The sequence below is a fragment of the Camelus bactrianus genome, chromosome 5 (assembly GCF_048773025.1).
Source record: "Camelus bactrianus isolate YW-2024 breed Bactrian camel chromosome 5, ASM4877302v1, whole genome shotgun sequence".
Classification (NCBI taxonomy): domain Eukaryota; kingdom Metazoa; phylum Chordata; class Mammalia; order Artiodactyla; family Camelidae; genus Camelus; species Camelus bactrianus.
Window position 1 is genome coordinate 50,260,956 of NC_133543.1, and position 21,933 is coordinate 50,282,888.

At 41.0% G+C, this 21,933-nt stretch overlaps 1 protein-coding gene across 2 annotated transcripts in view; it reads right to left on the reverse strand.

Moving 5' to 3' along the window:
* The window catches only part of STK39 (serine/threonine kinase 39), a 252,102-nt gene that overhangs the window by 26,387 nt on the left and 203,782 nt on the right, over nt 1-21,933 (reverse strand). For both annotated transcript variants that reach the window (XM_074363833.1, XM_074363834.1), the window contains exon 16: nt 20,603-20,671. In XM_074363833.1, the coding sequence (XP_074219934.1) occupies nt 20,603-20,671 (69 nt within the window). The remainder of the gene's footprint in view (nt 1-20,602; nt 20,672-21,933) is intronic.

The window sequence follows — 21,933 nt, forward strand, 5'->3', positions numbered from 1 at the left end:
TAGCAGAATCCGAAATTTGGCAGTGTTCTAGACGAGATATTGGCATCAGGCTTTTAATGAGAAATGGTGAGATAAAAATGATGAATTCATTCTTGCTTGGGTAATGAAGTAAAAAATGATTGCATTCTAGCTTCTGGTTTGTCAGACATGATTCTAGAAGATAGAAAGCTCTGGAATGCCCATCCTGTTCAGTCTATAAATCTAAGCACGACAAATGCAGACCCCCAATTTTTGCTGCTAACACACGCCGGCAATTTGACTAAGACCAGCAAAACCCAATTTCAAAAAGAACCTCATACGTTCTTATAGCACGTACAATGGTATGACTTAAGTTAACTCGATCATTCATTCAACAAATCAACAAGTATTTATCGACTATATACTAAGCACTAAATATTATTCTATTCTTCTAGCATTCTAGGATACACCAGTCAACAAAGCAGAAAAATAGCCTGTGTGTATGGAGCTTAGTCCAGGAATTAGTGTACTCTCTCAACAGACCCACTGAATATCCAGCATTTTTCAGAAAATTCCAGACATTTTACCAGGCATTACTAGCTACAGTGTTTCAAATAGAGTCCAAAGAGGCAACAACCTATTAGGACTATGAGGGGATGCCATGGTAGAGTAATGAGCTTCAATTTTAAGGACCATCCAGATTACTTCGTTGGGTAAAGTAGCAAACACTATATGGAAATGCTTAGTAGATGCTATAAACACTTTCAAAACTTGCTCATCTGCAAAATCCTATTAATCACAGAAGTATTGTAAGTCACTACTGAGAGAACGTAAGAGTTCCTTTCAACTTACACACTTCTCCAGTGATGGAACTTCCCATGATAAACACCTAAATCAGACTAGGAAAACGAAGCCAAGAACAGAACATTACTTTAGCCTGTGTGCCTGGTCTGAGACTATCATGAGTGTCGGCATATTCAGCTCCAGGCAGCACCCTGGTGTTTGAAGGTGGAGGGATGGTGATAGATCTGCCTAAAAAGTAACGAAAAGGGATGCAAGTTCGAGTTTTAAAATGGGTTTGTCTGATGGGGGTGGAAGAGATCTTGGAGTTAGGTCAGAATTATAATCCTCAACAGCGATGAAGGGGTGTTAGGATGACACTGTGATCGTCTTTGAGCAAGAACGTCACGTGCTGGTGCTGCTACTTTACTATCTAGTCGTATGGACACGGCACGCACGTTAATGCCACGGGTTCACGTGTCAGATGGGGGCACGTACTGAGTTTAGCACTGATGAGCTCTATCAATAAAGAACTGCTAAATGCCCAGGGAACCTGTATAGGAGACCACCAGCAGGAATGGCCCCACAGTGGGTGTTCTTAAAGGGGGTGCTGCGACTGACCAAGGGCTTGGCTCCCTGAGATTCTGTGTCTCCTTAGCTAACTCAGTCAGTCCTCATGAGTCCAGGTGGCTCCTCCACCCTGATGGGAAATGGTTTAGGACTTCATGTTCTGTTGGTTTGGAATTAAATCTTTTCCAAAACTGGACAATTAGGTGCCTACTGAATTCTTCTGGCCCAGGATCATGCCTAAGCATGATGTTGGTCTCCAACGAGTTATCAGGGAGACAAGAGTCTTTATAAAGCTGTAGAGCTTTACAGCAATAGCCTGATCCAAGAGACAGCAGATTGCATTTTGCTTAGAAAAATATTCTTAAGCTAACTTTATCTAGGTCTGCAGAGATGACACGCTGTGTATGTAGGAAGAAAACAGGATGCCACCAGTTAGCACTAAGGCACTCTACAGGGGCCAGAAACTCAAATGTCTTCAGGGACCAGGGAGATAATGAAAATCATTCAGAGAGGACGGGGCAGGAGTTTTGCCATTTTAGATTTGATTCCCAATTGTTTTCAGATCTTCCAGTTTTTCTAAGATAAGCCAGAACTGGATTCTTATGTTCAGTCTCTCACTTTTTAAATGTTGGCAACTAATTGCAAAATTTAGTAACACTGTTCAAGCCAAACAAAGTATATTTGAAGGGAAGATCCAAGCCTTGGGCCACTAGGCTGTAACCTCTGCAGTATAGCAAAAAAAACCTAAAAACTGAAGGAACTGTCAGGAACTGAATCAGAGCAGAAAAAGGGATGTGGGATGGATTATTGACTAAAATGTGGTTCTGAGGCTTTGTGGTAAAAACTTGAAACTCAACAGATTTCAATTTTGGTATGCCGACAGAGGGAAAAAATTCCACAGCACAGATATACTCAATTAAGACCGCCTAGGTTCATTTCCTCAAGAACTGTGATTAAATTAAGACTTGAGATAGAAAATGCCAGCTGAAGTAATTTAAAAAATCAGTTTTTCACAGTTTGGGGTTTATTATTATTTTTAAACAATTCAAATAAAAGGAGTCATGGTTTAAAGTGAGGGGAAATTCTATAATAAGTAATTAAGGTTGCAATTTTGCATACCAAATGCAGTTAAGAAAATGGAATGAAACAGCACAATCAGCAATGAAGCACCAACCAAGTGTATACTAACTTGAAAAGAGGGCTTGACTATTAAAAACAAACCTATATAGCATGCAAAGTCCAAAAAGGAGGTGCATAAACAAACTAGATTTTGCCCTTCTGTCAAGTATGAAGCACTCACCAATGAAAGATGAGAACAAATGAAGACACATTTTGGTTTTTCTCTCTCTTTAATATTCCCCACTTTTGAAAATGGGCTGCAAATAGCACATCTCAATAGCACATTTGAAAGATATTGCCCTGGCATATCCTAAACATGGCACAATAAATATTCTGGAGACTGTCTACACCAAGATTATAGACAGTTTAAAAAGAAGACAATTTTTAAGGCTCTAAGATGAGCAAAACGATCACAGGGCCAGCGTGAATATTGTGGCTGATGCCCCACCATCGGTTCACACAGAGCTCAGCATCCCACAGCCACGGGGTCTGTTTAGGGCTGGGTGGATGGGCGGCAGGCCAATATGGACCAATGGCAGAGAAGGAAGGGCTTGCTGGGGCTTCTAAGAGAGAAGCTTTCTTGCTCCTTAGGAAGGACCACAAAAACCCAAATGTGAATTAGGAAACGTAGTACTTTTCGCCACTGGTAGCCTCTTAGGACAGAGAAGGGGAAGAGCCTTGGTATGAAGTCAAAGCTGTGGAAACTGGGCTGAGAGAGGAAGGACCACAAGTCCTGACTGACGCTGCTGAGATGCTAAACAACCCCAAACCTTCCCTCCTTCTAGATTTCCAGCTCTGTAAGCTCCAAGTCCTGCCTGTTTAAGCCATTTTAACATGAGTCTTCTGTTGGTTGTAGCTTAAATCACTCCAACTGAAAATGCACTTTCTCCCTGAGAATCATTCAAATTCTTCAAAATGTGAAGGGTCAGTTTTCACCCAGTGTAGTTTCCTGATAGGCACTGATTGTGTTTCTACAAAAACATATAAACAGATAGAGAAAAAGACTCCCTTTGTCTTACCTTCTTATCAGTTTCTTAAAACACCAAAATCTCCTAAGAATGATATATTTTATTTGGAAATGAATGCTAACAGGCTAAATACAAATGCAACGATTCTGAAACTCTGTCCATGAGAGAGTCCCTTGGAGTCTTCCCAAGGGAAAACCATCTGGGTGTGACACAGCCCCTTTCTTCTGCCCTTCTGGAATACAGCCCACACCAACCAGTGAACAGCCTGAGTGGAGTCCATACCTGTACACAAGACACTGCTGGAAAGTTACACAACTTTCCATTGCTATGCGCACACTGAAACCACAAGTCTCAACTATTATATGGACTTAATTTGCTCTTAGAAGACTATTTATCTACAAATATTGCTACACTGTCAATAAGCATCATCTCGCCTACCAAGAAGACGTTGTGCTTCAGGCTGGGGACGGGGTAATCCATATTCATGATACAGTGACTAGTTAAGAAGTATCAACATTACTGATTTCAGTATTTATATACAATGCTCTACTCCTAATACTTAAATATCATTTCATGGAATTTGTTTTTGAGAGAAAATTCACAGCACAAAAGTTTTTAAAGTGAATAATCCAATGGCATTTAGTACCTTCAAAATGTTGTGCAACCACTGCCTCTACCTAGTTCCAAACACTTTCCTTTCCCCCAAATCAGACCCCACACCCACTAAGCCATCACTCCCCATTCCCACCGCCCCCCAGCTCCCACCAAGCACTGATCTGTTTTCTGTCTCTACGGATTTATCTATTCTAGATATTTCATAAGAATGGAAGCAAACAATATGTGACCTTTTGTATCTCATTCTTTCACTTAGCATAATGCTTTCCAGGTTCATTTCATAGAATTTTAATAAACTTAAAACTTATGCCAGAAAGAGTGTTCATTTTAGAACTCCCTGGAGAGAAGACTCTAGTACAGATACAGAGACCCTATATGGGTCCAAACAAGGAAAACAATATTAAACAAAGCCTTCAGGGCACAAAAATCAACTATAGAAGTAGAGAGAATAAGAGTACACTGGGTAAGTAGCAACCAGTGGGGAAAAGATTTTAAAAGGGGATGCAGGGAGGGTGAGAGTGATCTGCAGCGAATATGTCAATAACGATAAAACCTCAATGACATGTGTGTAAGTCTACAGTACGTTATACACTTCTCTGGATATTTGATGTATTTAACAATAAAAAATTTTAAAGTAAGTTGCTTTCCTTGCTGTTAAGTTCTGTATAAAACAATGGCACCTATTTTATCTAAAATTCTCACATAGTATTTGATGCCATTAGTCAAAATGTAGTATTCCCCTCATGACTGAGGGGTCCCCAGGCTCTGCGACCCCCACATCACATTAGGAATCTGGAGTCTGCGTACGAGGATGGGCACTACCCCTCAGGAGGATACAGGAGAACCACACAGCATCCAGAGAGATGAGGCAGCGGAGGTTTTAAAAACAATATTGCCACCCAAGAAAGCTCCTTAAGAAGAGGGAGATAAGGGGAAAGCGTGGGCAGTTTTTAATATTTGCATAAATGTTTGAAAAAGGGATTAGATGTGTTCTGCATTGCTTCAGAGGCCAGAAATTAAAGAGAGTGGATCTGGCTCTGTTTAAAGGCCTTCCAGCCAGTAACTTGCAACAACGGTGCCTCTCACCAGGGGAAGCTCCTTGGCGCAAGAGCCGGTCAGAGAGCTAGTAACCCCTCAAACACCGCTCCCTCCCCAAGCCCCTTTGGGCTGTGCAGACACACAGGGGCCCAGGCTTAGAAGGGCCCTGCACTTGCTTTAATGCTTTGCAGTCACTGTTTTGAACGTACTCATTTTAAAACAAGGGACTCTGCATTCTCAACTCGTGCTGGGCCGTGCAAATGACACAGCCAGTCACAGAAGAAATACTCTTTCCTGACAAAGCTGGCGTGGCGTTTGGTCGGTTGACGTAAAAAGGCAGGGAAATACAAAAACGTGATGCAAGTAAACCTTAAATTTTGTGTTTTAACTTAAACCGTATTAAGGTACATTCCCTTCACCAATATTTTGAGGTAGGATCAAAGCCATTTAAAAAACCCTAGGTTTAAAAACATCTCTTTTTTTAAACAATTATCTTTTCTATACTGAATTTAGTAACAGTTTGTGTTTAACAATTTGTCTTTATTAATAGATTTCCCCCAAGCATCCCATTTGTGTTTTAGGGAAGCAATTCACCTTTTGAACTCGTCTTTTATCAATTATTTAAATGATTATCATTTTACTAAGAAGTAAACCTGCACAAACAAGTGTGAGAACAAACTCTTGTCAGACATGGAACCTCCTTAGTGGGAGCAGACATGGGGGTGGGAGTGGGCGTGGGGGGCAGATTAAAGGGTCATCCCCCGTGCATTTTATGGAGAGTGCCACTCAATTCGGCGGGTCCAGTTCATGGCTGGCTATTCTGTACAAGTATCAGGCCTGCTGTACTGGCTTCTGTCTGGCTTGTCTGGGCTGCCCTGTCGAGGCCGCTGAGCATGGCCACACTCCCATGAAAAAGAAGTGTGAGCTTCCTTGAGACGGGGGTGAAGCCGGTGGACAGCCCTGCTGCCCAGTATCCGAGAAAGAGGCAGCTCACTGGGGATGGGTGCAGAGCTCAAAGGCCAGCCGCAGGAGGGTGAGGGGATTCACGTTTCTCTCCAGGCCTCTCTTCTGGGGCCAAGTAGCGCCCAGATGCCTGACATCCTCCCAGGCGGTGGGAAAGAGAACTTCAGTCACAGGGAAGCAGGCAGAAAGCTAAACAAGGAAGTGTCCTGAGAGTCTCCTCCAGGCTGACCACAAGTAAACCACCTGGTAGGACCAATTATCCGGCTGCTTATTCCAGCGTGTCCACGCTCATTCTGCTGTTTCTACAGCGCTGCCCAGCACGGCGTGGGCGAGAGCAGGAACGGGAGAAAGTGACTCTGGCTGCTGGCACGGAGGCGACAGACGTAGATATAAACCCCGGGAGGCCACAGTGCCTCAGGCATCCTTCGCCACGCGGAGCTTCTCCCTGCCACGGACCTGCGTCTTGTCTTACTCATGGAAACCGCAGGGCTGCCTTACATTCTCTGACTGGCATTTCACAAAAGTAGTATTACAGTGGAGAGGAGGCCAGCTGGACTGACTCCAACACAGAAGGAGGAAAGAACCACCACTCACTGACGTCTCTATGGACCGGCTATCACAGTGACCCCTCCACGTAATCTAGTGAGACTCATGACAACTATACGAATCATGAGGGCCACTCTATGGGTAAAGAGGAAACTGGGGACGAGAGAGATGAACTAACTTCCCTGAGTCACACTGAATAACTAACAGAGCTGGGGTGTCCGCCTGCATCTGTCTGATTCGAAAGCTGGCGTGCCTTCCCTAGGTCATGGGGTCTCTCTCTACAAGCTTCAGATCTGTGAGCCTAAGGAACAGATGGAGGATGTTTTATCTGCTTGATCACAAAAAGCAGTGAACAATGTGGAAAGCAGCCGTTCAAGAGACATGTGAAATCTGATTTGTTACCAAACTGTACCAACAACCAATGTGAAATCAGTTTTTTAAATTATTACCTGGAAGGCTGAATAGTGACTTCAATGCCATCGAACATTTTTATCACCTCTATTCCTCAGAAGTTTGAAAAGCTTTTTTCCTAGAAAGTACTGCATAGAGAATAAAGCCAACAAAAGGAGGGTAAAAACAGCATGAGCAGCATTGTCAGCTCTACTAATTCATAAATACTCTAGAAATCACCCCTGGGAGAAAACACTGTCCTGGCTCTGCATCTGGCTCACAGGGACAAAGGTCAGCTAAACAAGAACTCCCTTTACTGTGCCTGCATTCTGAACAGGAGGCCACTTGAATGCCTACTTTAGTAATTAGAGTATTCGTCCCTTAAAAAAATTTTTGCTGAATTCAACTGCAATTAGTGGACTTCAAGTGGCAAGTCTGTTTTAGCCCAATGAAGATGAATATTTCATGTCTCCTGCACTCCACTATAGCGATAACAGTTCCACTGTATATACAGTACCACCTTAGCCCACTCCATAGTTTGTGTGAGAATTAGGCAATATTATGAAATGAAAAATACACTTCATCCTCTTGGGAACATACACGAAGGCCCTTTGGTTACAATTAATATAAAGCAAATGCCAGCAATTAATGTCCAGGTTTTGCCTTTTCTAGGAATCCCAATTTCCCTTTGATAGAATAACTGGATTCAGAATTACTGGAAGGTATCTCTGAAACTCCCCTGGCCCCCAAATGATAAATCACAAGGCACTTTTCAGTGCCGTCCAACGTGAATGAACCTAGGATGTTGAAACACCTCTTCACCTTTTACTTCCCAAGCCTTCCGGGGGCCGCTGTTTTGTCCTTCCATGGTTTCTACTCACCTTGGTCAAAGGGGCCCCAAGTCCAGGCAGCAAAGGGACCTAAGTCTGTGTACACTGAATACTTAGACTCTGGCAGGATGAATGAGGCTAAAGAAAAGCACTATTTGCCCTCTTAGATAGGAAAAAGGCAAGAATGTCTACTTCACGAGACTTGAGCGAAGCTGAACAATTAGAACTTAGTCTTCATAAGGCATTATGGCGAATGGCTATTTACAAGGTCCTGCGCTACCTGGCCGCCGCTCCTGCCCGGATTCATTTTTTTCACATCGCCCTCTGCTCACTCACCTCTCCTGGCCACACTGGGCGCCTTGTACAGAGCTCCTTAAATCCGCACACGCTGTGTGTCTGCCCGGCATGGTCAGGCTGACTCTCTGACTTCACCCAACTGTCTCTCCTTCAGAGAGGCTCACTCTACTCTTGACTCTAAATGAGGAGCAGCACCCCACCCCCATTTATTACTGTCTCTCTTTATAGCGCATTGTTTTTGCTTCAGACCACTTCTCAAAGTTTGTAGTTTCCCTCACACCAGTGCACTGCCTCCCTAACACCTGCCTCTCCTGTGAGACTGGAAGCTTCAGTGGGGACAAAAAACCTGTGTGTTGTTCACCCGGTATACTGAGCACAGAGTAGATTAGGTGTTTTATTTATTGAGTAAATGAAGGAGGGCAACTTCAGGATGACAAAGTGTGGCAGAAGACCCTTCTCCCCACTTTTGCATGAAAGAAAGCACCACTCTGGCTGAATAACAGGACACCCCCCCCCCCCAAGGGGACCTTCTGGAAGCAGCACCTCTGTTGTGGGCACTGGGGACCTCAGACTGACTGGTGACACTGGTGAGGCTTCTCCAGGAATCTCTTGGGCAGGAAACAAATGGGAGTCAGTGAGCCCACCACGTGGTACCCAGCACTAACAAAGTGATTTAAGGGCCCCAGGACACATTCCTTTGGGGACGCCCAGTGATGTCCCAGAGGAATATCAGTTATTACTGGCGAGGAACTATTTAGTCTGCAGACATTTGAACTGCATGGATATTTCAGGTTATGTCAACAAGCCTGAGCAGTTATAGTTAAGTATTGCTAATTAATCTTATAGAGCCAGTGTTCAGAGTTATTTTAAGTGCAGAATTCTAGACATTTTTGATGTTTAAAAAATCCCTCCTGAAAAAAAATCAAAAATTAATTTCTCATACCCATTCCTTATAACAGTTTTTATGAGCACTAAATAAAAAAGTCAACTTTTCACTTTTAAAGAAATTCTCAGTGCTCCAGTCCCTGTGCCAGGGGCTAAGAACCCCATGAGTCAGATAACCTATAGCATTTTTATGCTTCCCAAGAGTTGTGCTGTCCAAACCATGTCCTCGAGCCTGTCGTCTGCCTTTCTATTAGATGTCAGCTCTCCAGTGCACGCCATTCTCACCTTATCAATCAGTTCCACTGACAAGTGCAAGCACTGGAAAGCAAAACAGCGAGGAGGATATGTGAGGGATGAACAGTCAACTCACAGGGAAGGAAAGCAGGGCACTGCCCAAGCCACTTGCCAGTCTCTGCTGTCCTTCTGACCCTGCACATCACAGACAGATGAGATGGTGTAGGGACCTGGAAGCAGAGTTCTGACCCCAGATCCATCCACCCAAAGAAGAAAAGGATCACGAGGACATTCAGTTTCTAAAGACCCAGCTAACAATCACAAACTGGTAAGAAGTCTCAAGATCCATTATAAATTAGCCCTCTCGAGGGCCTATTACTGAAAAGATATTTTGAATTTGATGTTCTCATTTCAAGTAACAAACTTCTCATGGCTGACCAAGTTCCCTAATAGTGAAGGTTAAGGCATTTTGCTATCAGAAGATGAGGCAAAAATTTAAAAACAAACAAACAAACCCAAACCTGCTAAGTCTAATGGACAGCTCTGTCCTCACTCTCTGCCTCCGTGTACTCTAGCCAGACACGGCGTAGCGCCAGGCCCACGAGTTACACCCAAGGCTATTCAAATGCTATCCTGACTACAAATTTCTGTTGGATGGCTCTATGGCTCTATGGCTCATCAGACAAGGGCATGTTTCACAATCTATTAGGATGTGACCAATCAAGGGCTCACCTTGTCTTAAAGATGAATCTGGGGTTTAGCATTCTTACACACCTTTTGGATGTTATACTTAAGTAATGCAAGATTAAGTAGGTATTCTCAGAGTCAGCAAGAAAGTCCTCTTTGTTTTAAAAAATGGTAACCAAATACAAGATATAGGATCAAGTTAAGATTATAATTAGACATGGACCTGGAGATCGTCATTCTAAGTGAAGTGGGTCGGAAAGAGAAAGAAAAATGTCATATGATATCACTTGTATGTGGAATCTCAGGGGGGAAAAAAGGATACAAATGAACTACTTATTATTTATAACGTAGATGATTGATTTCTTGAATATGAGTAAGTACATTTGACTTTATGATTGGATTAATGCATTCTGTTGATTCTTATTTTATGGTTGGCTTTATTTCTTTGTTAACTTGTAAGTTTAAAAGCTTAAAGCTCTAATCTGTTCTTAGAAACAATGATCAGTACATATATGTAAACTAAAAAAATGTGCAGAGTATTGTATATATCTATTTACATGCAATATAATGTGTATGTGCAGTCAAACTGTAATAATTCTACCTAATAAAAATGAAAAAGGGAAAAAAATTAAAAAAATAAATATGCAACATCAAAAAAAAATTATAATTAGACACAAAGCCAAAAATAAAATGATACTAAGCCCACATTTCATTAAAAATATTGACCTAATTTTCTTTCTTGGCTTTAAAATGTTTTTGATTGGATATACTAGGAGTTCCACGTTCTGTTACATAAGAAGTTAAGAGGCAGCAACTTCTATTTTACCTCAATGGAGTAAAAAGAGCAGCAGAGATAGTTTGAGATTAAGAGATCTGCCTGCCAATCCATCAACAAGCAAAACCCAGCATCTCCTCACATCTGCAACATTGTGCTGCATGAAACAGTTAAAATGCACGTAGGCCAGAGAGCTGAAGTGGGTAAACACACACACACACACACACATATACAAGTACACAATGACTGCAGCCCCAAACAGATCAATCTACTAACAGACTATTCAGCAAAGAGCCATTTAAGTGCTATACACCTGGCAGTTGTTAGAAAAATAAATAATGTCAGAAAAACTAGGTTTCCTGCACCACAGTAAACCTACTTTACTTCCACCAGAAAGATACTCTCATAGGCAGGGATTGGTACTGGGGATTTATTGTAATTCTATGGTCCAAAAGTTTGGCTGGATTGACTGGAATCCTTAAGCATATCTGATTCTAGAGTAACAAGACAGATTAACATAAATTAAAACAGGAACATTCATAGCAACTGAAAAAAGCAAGACTCTACCGACAGTGGGTATCTAAAATTAATCCACTAGCAAGCTCTTGTTTCACTTAAATGAAATTAAGTACAGATCTTAACTGGAGTCTATCTGTATCAGTGGATTTAAAGAGAAGCCAAAATCTTAAATAAATAAAAAGTGACAAAGTTGATCAGAAAATCAGGGCTTACCTATGGTTTACTGCTATACTGATTCATAATCATGTGATACGGAAACTGAGAACACCTTTGGGGAAATCACAGGTTTTATGCTTCTGAGAACTTCCTGGAAATAACTTTTGCCTACATTTTGAAAGTTAATTTTGAATCGCCCTCCCCCTCCAAAATCAGATGTCTTTATAAACAATAAGTCTGCCAACCCTTATCTGGATAGTCAGTCATTTTCCATTGGACTCCGCAGATAAGTCAGCAGAGGGGGTGGCTAGGGCTGGCAGTGGATTCAGTCATAGGACTGGGCAGCTTATTTTAGGTTCTGATTTGGTTTTCCAGGAAAACTTTTCTTCTGTTTAATTTCCTTGAATTTTGGAGGGTGGGAGGAATATGGTTAAAAGGTTATAAAAAACAATACTCTGTGAATACAAGAATTATATTTTACTTCAGTCTATTTCTCTTTCTGCTGCAATTAAATAAACTTAAAAAAATATTAACTTTTAGATCTGTGACCAATACTGAGTATGTGTGCAGGTGTTTGCATGTGTATAGGTGTGTTTGCATACTGTGCTTGTGTACACTGTGTGTATACTGTGTGTGTGTATACTGTGCGTGTGTGTGTACTGTGTGTATGTGTGCAGGTGTGTGCCCATGTGCCTGAGCGCTCTCTGCACATTTATTCAGGCCCAATTCCTACCATTCCACAGAGCAGACTGCTCTTTGGATATTTACACAGCAACACTGGGATTCTACCACCTCTCCAAAGAGTACAATTGCCAAATATGACGGCCAGTCATCAAATGCATGGTACTTTCTATATTAGATGGTCCAACCTATCACTTGTAAATATCTTTAAATAATTTCTTTACACCATCTTTTCACATTAAAATTAACAATAAACTGTCCTATTTAGGGAATAAATACCTCAGTAAAGACTTTTTTAAAGTGACATTTGGAAAACCAGGAGCAATGAGCTACAATCAAATTGGCGATGGTGCATTTTTAAAAATTGTAACCCTCTGCCATATCAAACTATTCAATATTTATTTCTAGTAAAATATACAAGGAAAGTAATCAGTATAGTTCTCCCAAGCCACTTACAGTCCCTAATTCCCTAGACTATTAAATTTAACATACAGACAACTTTTAATCAGGAATCACTCGACTGTATTTATTGACATCATTTAACTCACACCAAGCCTGTCTCAACCCAAGAAGGGCTGACAGAATTGTCTTCCTTTCCCATTATCTGTCACCATTTTAAAATCACCGTAGTTGTGTAAAAGAGACACTATTTTTTAATGAGTGTTTTCCTTCATTGAATTTCAATATCAATAAACATCCGAGCATAATCACTGAACTGAATACAAGAGAGAATATGTTCACTCTTTTCCAAAACTTGCTTTATAAAAGTGCACGGCTGCTCAATAAATCCTGGATCACTCACAGCAGACTTAAATATCCCTGGCTGTAGCTAGGGGAACAAAGCGCTTCACACATCCAACCATATGCTCATGAACGAGCAAAGATCCTGTTGCTTGCGTACCTTGGAGCCTCAAGATACATAGCCACTGTGCAGAAACGTAAAAGCTGAAGGCCACCTGGAGGATCGACTGCGCCCTGAGCAGCAGCAGTCGTTTTAATAAAAATGGTAATGACTCATTACGGTAGAAATTTATACCAGTGAGGCTCTTCCACTCATCTACACCATTTATACACAAGGTTTTAGAAGTTAACTGGCACAGTTTTAAAATAGACTCCAAAAGGAAGAAGAGGATCAAGGCAGAAAAGCAGAGATTAGGGAGACTGGAAAGGAGATACAGACGAGAAAGCAAGCTAACACTGTCTCTGAGGGTTATTGCCAGCAGAACTAAAGAAGTGACCACAGCATTCTATGGTGTTTGAGAGTCGCCTGGGATGCTTGTTAAAAATGCAAATGTTCACACTCTATGCCCAATACACCAGATTCTGTAGCTCAAGGCTGGACTCAAGAGATGTGCATTTTTGATAAGCATCAAGGTAAGACTGATGCAGGCATCTCACAGTCTACACTTTGAGACAAACACTGTAACCGCAGCAAGCACTGGATGACAGAAGGCCTTCTAGACCAACTGCATCTTCTTCCCGAGAGGCAAGATCGAAAAGTCAATTTTTAAGAAAGCGAGAAGGAAGCCAGGGGTGGGGGTGGGGGGAAGGGGAGCAGAGAGAGAGAATCAATGATGTTGAATTCTCCTAGGTTTTGAGAGAGGGCAATATTTGTACTGTCCAGATGATCAATTCATGAACTATTCCAGGGTTCAGTGTACCAAACAGAATTAAATGTATTCATTTATCCATCGGCATATTTATGAAGCACCTATGCATGGCAAGGATGTTAGAGATTCCATAAAATAGAAAACAGACATTGCTCTCAAGGTGTGCTCAAGCTAGACACAAAGAGAAGATGTGAGCAGAGCTGGACGAAAGACGTATCAGTAAAGGTAAAAGTACAGTTCTCTGGCACTCACGACAAGGAAAGGCTGTCCTCCAGACTCTGTTAGGAAAGGGGCGAGCAACAGAGGAGGCTTCATGGAAGTGGCATTTATGGTGAATCTCAAAGGGCACACAGGCTTGGAACAGGCTTCTCCATGTGCAGGAAAAGAGCATCCCAGGGACGTGAACATTGTGTCCAAAAGCCCACTGAGAGCTAATGAGTATACACAGAGATAATATCAGCTTCCAGGGCAGTGCTAACTTGTCGGTGAAGCTCAAAATCCATCAGAGCAAAATTGTATAAATGAATGGAGAAACACACTTCCCTTCTCGGGAAACAAATTCCAACATCTGGTCCTAAACTCCACTTAAAGGGGAAAAAAAAGACATGTTGTTACAAAGCCAGGAAATGGTGGGATAAAAACCCAGCAAAGTGCAGTCAGTAGGCACTTCCCCAAAAGGCAGCTGCCAAGCGACTTCCTCTCCCACATTCACTCACTGTCGAATCCTGGCCCTAGGGTCCTTGCCAATCAGGGTCAGCAGCTTTGCAGGAGCGGCTGAGCAGGAGAGAGAACTGGCTGGCTTAGCACACCCATCCGTGTTCCCTCTGTTGCTGAGGGGCTAACACTCATTCAAGAGACTCAAACAGCGAAATGGAGCATTTTTTCATGCGTCTATTGGCTATTTGCATGTATTCATTACAAAATTGCATATTTAGTTCTTCTGGCTCATTTTTGGATTGGGTTGTTTGTTTTTCTGTTATTAAGTCGTATGAGCTGTCTGTATATTCTGGAACTTAAGCCCTTGTCAGTCACATCATTTGCAAATACTTTCTCCCATTCATATAGGTTGTCATTTTGTTTTTCTTATGGTTTCCTTTGCTGTACAAAAGCTTATATGTTTAATTAGAGCTCATTTGTTTATTTTTGCTTTTACTTCTATTGCCTGGGTAGACTGCCCTAGGAGAACATTGCTAATATTTATGTACAAAACTGCTTTGCCTATGTTCCCTTCTAGGAGGTTTATAGTGTCTTACCTCATATTTAAGTTAAGTCATTTTGAGTATGCTGTACACCAGAAATTGACACAATATTGTAAACTGACTATACTTCAGTTTAAAGAAAGAGAGAAAGAATAAAAAATATCATGTATCACAAGGCCTGAACAGAATTCAGAACTTTTGCTGTCTTTTGTACATGAGTTTTGTTTTTTCCCCCCTCCCCTTTGTTTCTATTGCCAAGAAAACTTCTGATGGGCTGTTTTTGAACTAGGAGGCAAAGGGACCAGTTTCTCTGCTTCCTCACTGAAGGTCCCTCTTTGAAACAAACAGCTGGATGAGGGGCTCAGATCTGGTCTATTTCCATCTGTCAGCCATCCCAGCCAGGCAAGAGAAGAAATTCACACATGCATCAAGTTTTGCATCTTGCAAAGTTAACTTATTTTTTTTTAACCAACACCCACTCACCCAGGAAGCCTTGCCAATCTTATTTCTGATTTACACAAGGCCTAAATATCTTTTCTGTTTCTTGACTAAGGTAGTGCTTCATTGAAGCACAGCTGAAGTGGGTTTATGATTTCAGTCTATAAACACTGCATTTAATTTCTGCACTGCTCATCTTCTGCACAAAAGCAATCACTCCGTGTCATTATGCCCATCCTTCTTCAGTCTAAACTCTGCTTTGTAAAGGTCCATCACTGAAGGCAGATTACTCTGAAGCTGGGTACTGAAGGTTTTTTGTAACATATGTTAGCTGTGTTATAGTAAAAGGTATAACATTCACTACTCCATAACATATACTATTGCTTTGTTCAGATTTTTTATATGGCCCTAAGCATTTACTCCAATTCAAAAGGAAATTCTGATGGAGAAAGAAGGATTTTTTTTTTCTATTGAAATGTTACCTGTTTCGTATTATGGAAGCAGAAAAAATACACAAATAAGAAATCATTTAAACCTCAATACACCAATGTTCTAAACTGAACTGGAATATTTTTTGGCACAACCTTTGTCAAGTGAATCTATTTTTATTTGTAAATACTACTTGGAATTCTGTACTCTCAAAAGTAAGAGTTTTTAAAAGACTGGAATCCTATACCCAAAATAGCTTTCTAAAGAGAAAGTTATAATGAGTTATCTGTACATTTCAAGGTGGTATTTGTTTATCTTGAACAAGTGTTTATTGAGTGCCTACTATGTGAAACGTGCAGTTTCGGGCAATGGGAACATAGTAGTTTACAAAACAGAGATTTTGGCCTTTGAGAAACTTATCCTCAAGGGAAAATCCTATATAGTTAAAAATAAATAAATAAATACATGAAACATACAGCCCATGATGGAGAGAGACTAGGTAAAGTGAGGATGGGGGCAGAGAGTTGGGGGTGGGTTGCAATTACCAGTAGATGAGAGGCAACATTTAAGCAGTAGGAGACATACAGGTGGACCTGGGGAAGGAGCATCCTGGCAGAAGGAACAGCCAGGAGAGAAGCCAGTGTGGCTGGAGTGGGATGAGGATGAGAGAGAGTCAATGAGAGGGAAGGGGTCTGAGAAGTGACAGGGGATAGATCACAGAGGGGATTGTAAGCCACTGAGATATGGAATGGAAAGCTATTAGAGAGTTTTATTTAAAGCATTAATGTGACCTGGCTTCCATTTTTTTTATTGAGATGTAATTCACATATCATAAAATTCACCCTTTTAAAGGGCACAATTCAGTGCTTTTTAGTATAGTCACAAGGTTGTGCAACCATTACCACTTCTAATTCCAGAACATTTTCCTCATCGCAGAGAAGTCCCAGACCCATAACAGTCTCCCCCATCCCTCTCAGGCTCTGGCAACCACCAATCTATTTCCTCACTCTATGGACTGTCATACTGTGGTCATTTCGTATATATGGAATCACAATACATGTGGCATTTTGTACCTGACTTACTTTTTACTTGGATCTCTGGCTACAATGATGAGAACAGACTGAAAGGAGGCAAAGTCAGATGCAGGGAGACCAGTGAAGGGATGAAGGCAATAATTCAACTGAGAGACAAGAGGGGTTTGAAATAGGAGGGGAAGTGAGATGGTGACTAACAGCTGGATCTTGGGAATATTTAGATAGATTGGATATTGAGGATGAGAGAAAGGAAAATCAAGGACAACTCTTAGGTTTTTGGCTTATGCACCTGAAAAGATGTAGCTGACAGCAACTTAGGATGCAAGGCTATTGGAGAGGCAGGTTAGGAGAAAACCCCGGGGACTGGATTTTGGAGATGGTAATTAAGTCTGGGATGCCTTTTAGCCTTCCATGGGAAGATACCAAAAAGGGAGCTGGATATGAGTCTGGAATTTAAAGGAGAGATCTGGGCTGGAGACATAAATTTGAGAATTAGAGAGTGGAAGCCATTAATACCATGAAACTAGATAATATCAGCAAGGAACTGAGTGATGAGGAAAAAAAGAAATTTAGTAAGAGTCCTTGGACATGTCAGTATTCACAGGTCAGAGTGACGAGACGCAAGTGACAAAAATGACTGAGAAAGAAACACCAATAAGCCAGGAGAATCAAGAGAGAACGGAGTCTAAAAAACCAAATGCAAATACTTATGATGGAGGAGGGGATGGTCCACTATGCCCCAGGCTGTGGACAGGTCACTGAGAAATAACCATTGGATTTAGGAACACGGCAGGCAGTCATTCACAGGCCCTGCACCTTCTAACCCCTGGCCCCGTCATGCCCACTCCACTCCAGCCACATCCACCTTTGCATTCCCCATTTCATCTGCCAGGTGTGTGCCCTCCCCAGGTATGGCTTTGAAAAGAATAGCTTGGGTGGAGTAGGGAAGGTCCCAAGTCTGACTGGAGTGGGTTCAAGAGGCAGTGGTAGAAGAATTGAAGCCAGGGCAATTCTTTTGAGGAGTTTACTTGTATAGGGATGAAGATAAATGTCTCTAAAGAGAGGTGGAATAAAGAGAGGGCTCTTTTTTTTTTTTTTTTAAGATGGGAGACACACTTGTGCACTGGTAGAACAAATCTAGTAAAGAGGGAAGTAAATGATGCAGGAGAGAACAGAGAACTGCTGAGACAGGTTAGAGAGGACCGAGTTAACCACATTATATGTGTGGTCAAATAGTCAACAATTAAAATATAAATCACCTACTGATGCAGGAAAAACAAGTAAGGAAAGCTGTTTTCCCAGGGGACACAAAAACCATTTAAAATGATCCAGATCTATTCTTCAAGGCTAAAGATATTGGATTAATTGTATACAGGTTCAGGATTAGGCTTTGGGCTTAGAGTCACAAGATCCAAGTTCAAGGACCATGACAAGTTACAATATCCCAGAAACTTCTTTGGGCCTCCCTTTTTTGTCCATAGAACACTGGCTAAAAACAACCTGCCCTCTCCACCTTATAGGACCAATGTGACGATCAAATGAAACACGAAAACGTTGTAACTCTTAGATGCGCTGTCCCTTAAGGCATTTTGAGCACTTCTAGGTAAGGAACCACTGCACACACAGTCTCACTCCAAAACTCTACATTTTAGCTCCAAGAAGGGGGAAAAAAAGGCAAAATGAAAAATTTAGAGAAGAAAAAATAACTAAAAGCATGGAAAAATAGAAGCTTTCTGGTTATGCACTGTATTTAAAACACACTCAATAAGCTGGACATGAATTATGCCTTAATTTGCACTTTAAAAAACTCGACAACCCCAAATCCTCTAGTTTAGACTCAGCTGAGCCTGGGGCAAAAAGAGAAGCGTGCTAAATTTGACTATAAGCCTGAAGCAAGACCATGCTCAAATGGAGATGTGACCTAACGTCTTCCCATGAATCCCTTTTATTCGCCACGCTCCCTACCACCTGCCAAGATCACCTCGAATCAAAAGACTGTGCTCCTCCTCCACTTTCTGCCAAATGAGACATTAGTAGGTGTTTTTGATTATTTTTTAAATTAATCATTATCATCTTTATTTTTGGTTGCCTTGTGAACAGACCAGAGCTCTCTTTAAGGAACACATACCTTACAAAGGATCTTGATCTAGCCATTAACTTTTCTCCTAATTTCTTCAGGTAACCTAAGACCCTAAGGTGTCTGCTCATTTTTTTTTTTTTACTGAGAATGAGAGAATCTACCTTTATCAAAGAACCATTAACATCACATAAAGAATTCTGAGATGGAATTTACAGCAGATGCCAAAGCTGAAGTAACCTTATTACTCAGCTCCCCCTCACATTTGACCAGAAAACCTAGGTAAGAACTCAGCCAGCTGTCAGACCTCACAAGCTTTAAAGCAAAGTGTGAAAGACAGAATATACCAGGAAACATATACACACACCTGTGTGTGCATATATATATATATATACACACACACACACACACATATATATATATATTGCTTTCCTTTAAAATATCTCTCTTTATATATGTACCACTTGGCAGAGGAATCAGAGCTTCTTTGTGAAACCAGTGTGTACACATCATGTATGATAAATAGGAAAAAAAAGCTTAATTTTTTCTAATTATAAACATATCTTTACGTTTATGAATATTGTTTTGTACACCAATAACAAGATACTGATTCTTTTGTCAGAATTCTAATCTCTCCCTAAAACCCCAGCACTCTTACATAAAATAACTCACTTTTTAATGATGTATATTATAGAGATGCTAGGAATAAATTTTTCAGATGGGTAGATATACCTACTTCAAGCTCCCTCTTAGTGACACCTTTCAGTATTACTGGGGAGGGATTTATTTCAAGTAAGTGATTTTTTAAAGTTAGAACATCATTTAGGGGTCCCAAGTCATTTCAGGATTTGGTTTTGATTTGAATATTTGTGAAGAAAGTTTTATCATAATACACAATCTCCTAATATAATGTTATTATACTTAACAACATAATTAATATGGTTCATAATTAATATTACTGGTAACTCACCTTGGTTACTTAGGGTCGTCATTATGAATGCGCAGTAACAGACTACATTATGAAGTCTTCATAAACAGAATTTGCTGAGGGGTGTGCAGCTCTTCACCCTTACCTCAGGTAGAACCAGGCTACACTCTTTCTTAGACGACACTGTCTGCCTCTTATAGCTTCTCTGTCTCCCTTGTCTTATCAGGAGTCATTTCTTGCTCCCATCAGCGTGTGTAATTAGCAGGCTCCCCTATTTTCATGCAGCTTTCTTTTGATTCTATTAGTCATAGAAAGGGCCCTGGTCTCTGCCACAGCCCAGCTGCCACAGCCCTGGACACCAGTGACTCACTTTTAGGAATCTGTTTCCCTGTCTATGCAATCAAAGAACTGACCTGAATGATCATTAAGTCCCATCCAACCTTAAGACTTCATAATGAATCTTGCCAAAACTGCCATCTAAGATTATTAGAACTGTGTCCAAAGAAAGAGCAGAGAGCTGCTGAGAGAGGACCTCAGAGGCTCCTGAACTTTGCTACATAGAATTTATAGTTTCTTGGGTTTGCTATGTCATAGGCTTCTTCTGGGTCTTCCAGGTTCTTTGTTTTATCTCTAATATGTGAGGTTCTGCATTGGATAAATCATGCCCAGATGGATGGGACAGAATTGCATTAAGAGCTTTTAAAACAGAAAATTAAATACGGCTCTTAAGTATAATTGTTTCACATAAAAGGTAAGAGTTCAAGAAGAAATTTTCAGAAATCCACATAGATAATTACTTCTTTATGAAACTTTTCTGAGCATATCTCCATTTGATACATCAACAAAATGACTGTACGTGAGTAAAACAGCACTTACCTATAACTACATCATGACCATCAACCAAGCCCGCCGAGAAGAGCTCCTGAGAAACGCCGTCTGCCGTATCTGCCCAGATGTGAAGGTGTGTTAGCAACCATACGTAAAACCCAACAATACAGTGTAAAATACGTATTTTTTTCATATAGAAAAATCATCCACATGTGTTTTAACTCAACAGTTCAGATTCCATCAGGAGTAAAAATCGGAAGCACTGTGAACGACGTTTGCCAGGTACAATTTGCATCCTGCTACTCATTCAACAGAAGGTACACAAAATCATTTTTTCATTTCTGGTGAACCAAGAAACCTTTGCCCTTTGTCTACTATCTGAATTACTCCTCAAATGCATCTCTTGAAGTTAGCTCATAACTGGTCCCTATGACGCTGCTTTTCCTTCTTGCCAAGGTTAATTCCAGTCTCCATCAATCCTGCCCTATCATTAGTAGCTACTGAGTCAGAATTTATGGCACAGGTTGAAGAGGCAGCATTTGATACAACCTTATATTTGGTACAAACAGCCTATGAGCTTGTTGGACTATTGAGATGAGCTATTTAAATTTATGCTATTAAGAAACTCCTTTAACATGACATTGATCATTTGATAGCAACAATTCATCCTCTTAGAAAATGTGGTTGAATAAAAGAATGCCTTTTCTCAATAAGCGACAGGAGTTAGAAATCACATAAAGATGGGACTGAAGCCAGTGACTATAACTGAAATTACTTAATTGAGAGCTTATACACGAACATGGTAATAGTGAGAAGTCGGTCTGAAGACTCTGTAAAGAGAAACTGATAAACTGCCACATGGTCAAAGAACCATTATGAACCCCTATGATTCACAAGGGAGGTGACGTGGTCTCTGTGGCCATCAGATATTGCCACAAATTTCCAGGGTTATAGCTGGAGAAGAAGAATCTGGGAAAAGTATAGCACCCAAATCAAACAAGCATCTAAAGTGAACTGAGTTTGCTATTCCAACAGTGCCCTCAACACAGACCAGTTTCCTTGCTTAATCTGTGTTTCAAATGTGTGACTATGTAAGAGGCCATATATGAGAGAGAGAGTATGTATGTACATGCTCTCACGTGAGCATGTGGCTGACGGATGGTACAATTATCTTACAATCCATGGGCTTCAATGTGCCTGGCCCAGTGTCTGACTCACAGTAATTACTCAATAAATGGTAACTGTGATGAGAGGCAGCAGCCAGAGATCATCTCAGATGCACCTCACACTCTTGTGCTCTCTCTCCCTTTCGTAGATGGCCCAATTTCCTAAATCTCCAATAAAAATTTGACAGCTGACATCTGTTCTTTGTCCTTGCA